At 33.7% G+C, this 7,059-nt stretch overlaps 1 protein-coding gene across 3 annotated transcripts in view; it reads left to right on the forward strand.

Annotated features, from left to right (window-relative positions):
* The window catches only part of LOC110453029 (tyrosine-protein kinase receptor torso-like), a 61,270-nt gene extending 56,767 nt beyond the window's left edge, over positions 1–4,503 (forward strand). For 2 of the 3 annotated variants that reach the window (XM_021501843.1, XM_021501842.1), the window contains exon 22: positions 986–4,503. In XM_021501843.1, coding sequence (XP_021357518.1) covers positions 986–1,319 — 334 coding nt within the window. In that variant the 3' untranslated portion in view covers positions 1,320–4,503. The remainder of the gene's footprint in view (positions 1–985) is intronic. The other variant, XM_021501844.1, reaches the window with a different exon arrangement.
* Positions 4,504–7,059: the final 2,556 nt, after the last annotated feature.

A 7,059-nucleotide genomic window follows, 5' to 3' on the forward strand; every position in this document is an offset into this window, starting at 1 on the left:
AGTATCCGTTGTTAAAGGACCTTTGCAACCTGCCAATAATTTTCTCAACTTCCTGGGGAGCATACAGCCGGTGCTGCCATTTCGGCACTCACAGCTAGCATTCAACAATTCTAGTACACCCCAATTACGTACTCATTTACAGCTACAAATCATCTCTGAAGAACGCAATTAAACATCGTTTATATGGATATAATAAACTTAAACGTTTTTATTACATGTATAATGATACAGACAGAGTGTAGCTTAGCCTGTAATGAGGCAGATGTCTTCATAAATATAATAGTCCGACGTTACATAGTATAACATGCTAATCTCTTTAGCAACCAAACTGACTGGTACGAATGACACATTATCTGAAACTGATTTATATAACTGGGTAAAGCGGAGCTACATATCCCCATGAATGTGAAACCGGGGTCGTATTTTCTAGATTAAGATATTAACGTCATATAATGTGTCTTGTCATTTTATAAATATGATGATACTTTCTATTTACAACATTTATAATATATCAGTCTCATCCATAAAAACACTAAGTGTTACGAAGTGACGCATGATCTATAGTTTATTTGTTTATCTACTTCACCCAACAAATATACTTTTATATGAAGTTATAATAAGTCACCAAAAATTAAATAATTGTTTTGTTAAGACCGGCTTGAAGCCTATTGTTTTGAGCGGAGTATGCTTGCTAAAGAGTAATTTCTCTTTACGTGTATAATAGTATAGCATTGCTTCTACATAAGCTGCCATTTCGTAACATCAAGTTTGATTATAAAAAAACATGGTAGGTCATAATGTCGATTAACAATATTTATGAAGAAATCCGCATTAATGCCTTATTTCAGAATAAACTGAATTAGTCGTATATTATTTTATAACTTAAGTTAACGGTAATATCTACAAATACATTGCCATCATGTTAGGGAGCCTGTTGACCTTAAATAGATACTAATTTTGTTTTCAATCTCCATCTCTGTTTCAGCAGTAAAGATGAGCAAAAGAAAACGAATTCGTTTAAAGAGGACGATTCTGAAATATCCTACCTTGAACCAGAAAAATATGAAAAACATCCGATGTATAATAGAGATGTCCCGGAAACTGAACTGCCGTCTGGAGGAGGATACCACAGCGTGGCTGTAAATGAACGGAATGATGGCCTACAGCACGACTTGTGTAAATCAATGTGTCGATTCTGTAACATTCCTATGAGCCCGAGGGCCGATTCCAAGCTTTTATCTGACTGGTCATCGAATCTGTATGAAGAACCTATATCCTTGCTGCTTCACTCTGTGCATCAGGATCTAAACGGGAATTAAGCAGTGAACCTTAGATCGGGATGCTATCCTTTAGGATATCTCAGGCTGTGATACAATACGTCCATTGGGGGGATTTTTTTTATATCATATCGATAATGTTTGAAGCTCATTGGCTTGTGATATTTGGTTCACAGTTTTATTTTTTTAAGAACATTAATCAACATGTACAGTAGGACATTTAATGGTCGACAATATTTTTTAACCATCTAAGCAGACTTATTTTCCTTCTTGACATTGATGATAAAAGGTTATATTGTTGTTTGCTTTTTCCGTTTTTGTACGTGGAAATGTTTACAATTGAATAAGAATATATCTTTTACCATTGAATAAGTTTATATCTTTGACCGAGTTTTGTTGATAGACTGTCTGAAACAAAAAGATGACTGTACATAAAATAAGATTGAAGGATTTTTACTTGTATTAATGTATGACAAATATATTTTGCAATTGTTTTTTTCCTTATGATTTGTACATATGTTAATTCTTAAATCCCAATACTATTTGAAGATGCAACAAGCAATGCAATTTAAGTTAGTCAGCTGGGAAATGTGAAGAAGACAACACAAATTCGGTCCTGATGCAAGATTTGTATCGATAGAGCAAGCAAAATATTTTATCCTTCCGTTTTCCAATAAAATAGTTGTTGTTGTTGCTCTGCTAAGGGACTCGGTAAAGACCACAATAATATCTGCTGCAACCATATCAACAGTTTGGATATTTATATTTCCTCTCCGCTTCATGGAAACAATTGTTTCGTAACACCTTACTTAGTAAAACATCAGTTATGGCTTAAGTATTGAAGGGTCGCCCGAGTAAGGAAAAAAATAGATCCATTTGTATTCATTGAAATGCAAAGAGAAGCCTCAATTCATGGGATGTAATGAACCATTAATAGTAAAGTACTTGCTATTAGATTGCAGTGACCCTCAGCCAACAAAGGATTTTTTTTAATAATATAGCAGATCTTAAATCTCATTTTGAAACTGTCAATATCTCTACAATCCTTACCTACCTAAAATTGTTGGTCTGTTTCAAAAGATATAACTAATTATAACCATAGAAACTTTCACATTTCAAATTGACGTTTGTCTTTCACCTTTTCGTTCGTTTGATGTTATTACCTATAACATGGTTTTTTTACATAATCTCGGTTCAAAGGACCTCCCTAATGTTGATGGGCCGTTGAAATCCAATAAGTCACTAATTTACATATCAAAGTCCGTAAACTTGATAGTTCGTATTTTCCGTTCAATGTTAATCATTTAGAGTAAAGGCAATAATTGGTTTAAACCGATGACAGTTAAATATGACTGGGATGAAAATGCATTAAAATCGCCTCCAGCACACATACTTATATCATGCACGCCAACAATTAGCACACGGAGACGCGTCCTTAAATTACCGTAGCTGTCAATTGGAAGTAAACACCTTAAAACCAGTAGAATGATGATTGATTCAAGGGTCCCGCATTTTTCAAGAACCTTTTTTTAGGATTTCAATGGCTGTCACATACTGTAACTATTTTCTATTTATATCTGAGACGGTTCAGACTTTGACATATTGCCTTGATAACATTTGTATTTCATAGTTTATATAAAAAAAATAACGGATTTTCCTGAATCTAGTCACAAAGGTTTCAGACAAAATCTCCTGATGGACACATACTTCAGATACAAAACCAAATATGAGCTCCGGACTACCAGAGTTCGGGTCAAAGGAGTTTCACTGTTCACTTAAATATCATTTCCAGTATGAAATTAGTGCATATTTATCTTTTCATTTAAACAGAATTCCATAGTACAGTCGTATGTACATATAGATTGATCGATAGATGTAGAACTTCAGACAACAACGTGTACACATTCAAATGTCAATGTATTTTAAAAAAACATATGACTTCGAGAGACGAACAGACTCATGCCATTAAACTTTAAACGATTAATCTAAAATTCAAAATATTTATATTTCTGGACCGATCAACTGATCTCATAAATACTTCAAGCAATATATTACAATAGGACTATTGAAGTCAGTCAAAATTCTCAACATCGTGATCAACAGGTTGAGACATGCATTTCCGGTTTAAACAGTATATTTCTCTCAAGAGCTTTCTTAAATATATACCTAGATGATATTAAACAGGGACAAATTAAAAACAAAACTGCAAAAAGGTCCTCCGAGTATTCATAGCGAAATATCTCGTAACGATTTTTAATATGTGAATCGCTATTGAGGCACCCTAGTGTATGCATACATCTATATATTCATAAACATAGCGTGTAGCTAATCTGGGGATTGACGAGTGGTGTGTTAAATGTGTGTAATGTTGTCGAGAAATGTAATAGTTAGAGTAATGACGCCAAACTACGGACACCTTATTCACGGCGCATTATGACGTTGTATCCAATTGGTTTTTATGACGTCATCTATATATGAGCTCATCTATTTGAATAAACAACAATGAAGTAGAGTCGTATTCCGGACCTCATTTATAGCAAACCAACACAACCATAATCTAATACATTGGTGCCGTGACCAGAATGTCGGAAATTTTTATTGTTAAGTGTACATACATTTGAACTTGTATATTGAAGTATTATTTAAAACCATTCTGTGGCCCCGAGGATGTCGAGAAATTAAATAGTTAGAGTAATGGCTCCAAACTACGGACACCTTATTCACGGTGCATTATGACGTTGTATCCAATTGTCTTTTATGACGTCATCTATATGTGAGCTCATCTTTTTGAATAAACAACAATGAAGTAGAGTCGTATTCCGGACCTCATTTATAGCAAACCAACACAACCATAATCCAATACAAATGTCCTGTTGCACAGTTATAGAAGTACCCAGACTTCTGCGACCTTTATATAAAACGGGAGGGACACTTAGTAAACTTCGTCTGCTGGATACCCGAACTACTCGGTAGTGAAGCTGACGTAAAACCAATCAATCAATCAATCAATTAGTTAGTGAACTTAAACTGTGACATTGACATATATAGCTTCATCACCGCGTCTCTTAATCTGAGGTATGCATAAATAAGTTGATAATAGACGTCAAAATATTTCACAATTGATGGAATGTATAAATATTCGGAATGTTCAAAATAATCGTATTTATTTAAAGATTAACTTGAATATATTTTTTATGTTATGATGATATAACACAAAAAACTGAGTGTACTCTAAATAAACCGCGAAGCGGTTTATGATCAGTATAGCTCCATAACATAAAAAATAATCTACTACGCACAATCCCTGTGGAAATCCACTTTTATTGGTGGACTCTTCTCTCTTAGACATTGTTACGCCGCTGTATCAGCCAATCAAAAGCAACATTACAAACGGCGACGTAATTTTTTACGTTATGGGCTGATACCAATCTGTTAAGCAAATTAAAATGCTTGTTACCAGCAAGATTGAATTATAACTTAATATCCGGTTGCTGTAACTAGAGAATAAGAGTTAATATCGGAAACAAACACGCCGGTATTGTTTTAGTTCCGCTTTACCTTGTTAGCAGGTGTTCGGAAATATTTCACCGTCAGCAGATCTGAATTAATGGGCTTCAATATCTGTCATTGCAAACACGAATACAAAATTGTTTCAAGGAAGTCCTCTGATGTGTGTCTCAACATGTACAGTGCGCACAATGCTATCATTTGCTCAATAAATACCGTTCAGGACAGTATCTCTGTTATGTTGATGATCAGTTAAAGTCAATAATTTATACCATAAATGCCCCTTAATCAAATCTGTGAATATTTGTTTCTATGTAAACTATTACGAAATGTTTGGTTTTAGGTGATCTAATCCGTACAGTTTATCAATAAATATGCTTCATATACAAATATGGTTAATTGTATTTTACGTTTTTACTTTGTAAGTTTTTTAGTTACTGTAACAACACGAATCGCCTGAAGAGCTCCACGATGAGCGAAAATACTAACGTTATTTAGTCTTCGTTGTCTTGTTTTATAAATATATATATATATACAGTGTATATCTGGCATAAGTCTCACAGATCAAATACGGTTATATATTTTCTCACTACTTTTCACATTTTTTTCTCTATTAAGTCACTTGAACTCATGTCTTCAAGATTATTTTTTTACCATAATAAGCATACGGTTACAAGCTAACCGAGAAATGTGCGATAACACCAGCATAACTGTTCTGTCTTTCAATTTTGATTAAGGATTTTATGTTGTAGTGATGTTTCCAAGTGACTATGTACATGTTTCAATTTATTTTATGTTGTGATTTATAAGGATTTATGTTTCTGTCTTGCAAAAAGGGCGGATTGCCTTAATTTGACAAATTACGTTGTCTGCACTGTCGTTACTTCTTCTTTGCATATATATGTGCAGCAGATATATTTAGCATGTTATTAATATGTTCAAGTCAAACATGAGAAAATCAGGCTTAAACATGTGACAGCTTTTACATTTAATACTGTTACACTTAAAGTTACTAATACAATTCTTAATTATTAACGCAACACCATAAAATTGTAACTGAAAATTAAATACGGCTGTCGTCCATTGCGACCATATTTTTATCAAATACAGGCAGTGGATTTTCATTATAAATGGCACGTGACATTTATGTTTTACCAGTTCTATTCAGCTTCAATAGGTTGTTTATTTAAATGTGTTGTGTAACTGATTTCATACATTTGTGACATTATTGGAAATAATTTGTATACCTAGATAATCAGAATTTTCAATTTATCGCGTTGGCTAATCAAGCCCAAAAGCCCAAGTTAGAGTCGGCCATGGTGTGGCGTGCGTCGTCTGTCCGGCGTAGTTTTATTTTCAACTAATGCAATATTTTAGAATAACCAAGTAGCCAAGAGCGATGCTATTTTGCCAATACCACGATGGGATTAATGGTAATCAAGTTTGTTTAAATGGATTACCTGGACCATTTTCAAGATGACAGGGATCAAGGCTGTTAAGATATTCACCATCAATTCTGAATAACCAATAGGCTAAGGGTCAAGATTTCGATCTGCTGTCTAGTGTTACACGGTCTAGTGAATGACATAAACTTTCTGTCAACGACGAATGGTTGATTGTTACTAAGGATCCTAAATTACTTCATCTAGATAGCCAAGAGGTTTGAGGTCGTGGTACCAGGCACACATTTTAATAGTGCTAAAGTTTGTCAAGTGTAAGACCTGAATTAATAACCTAGATAAACTGGCTTTTAAAGACAGATTAGTAAGATAAGTTAGAATCATCCAATTAAGATTCAGAAGCTAGATTTTGTTAAACTATTTCAACAAACACTAGTGTAAAACTATGAGATTTATATTATTTAAATAACCTTGACCATATCTGAAGGTCACATATAGGAAATGAAAGACAGGTGATCGATACAGGCCCACCGGCCCTCATGTTGCAAAAATACACAATATATTTTGGAACAGTTAAAATATATACAGTTTCTAATGAATTGTATAAGTTGACGATATTGTGATTATAAATGTTAAAATTGAAACATTATGTTTAAGAAGTTATAACATATTTATTACACATCTACAAAATAAAAATAAAGTGTTGTTTAATGTATAGGTTTTCTTTTTTGTCTTATATGATGCAAGACGTTATATTGCATATCTAGAAGAGGTTACAGGTGTAAAGAGCACCGCTACAAAATTGCCCAACATTGCCCCCGTTATCTCAAATGAATTGGAAAGAGTTTGCAATGCCTGTAGCAAAAACCGGCAAT

Source organism: Mizuhopecten yessoensis, unplaced genomic scaffold, assembly GCF_002113885.1.
Source record: "Mizuhopecten yessoensis strain PY_sf001 unplaced genomic scaffold, ASM211388v2 scaffold7065, whole genome shotgun sequence".
Taxonomy (NCBI): domain Eukaryota; kingdom Metazoa; phylum Mollusca; class Bivalvia; order Pectinida; family Pectinidae; genus Mizuhopecten; species Mizuhopecten yessoensis.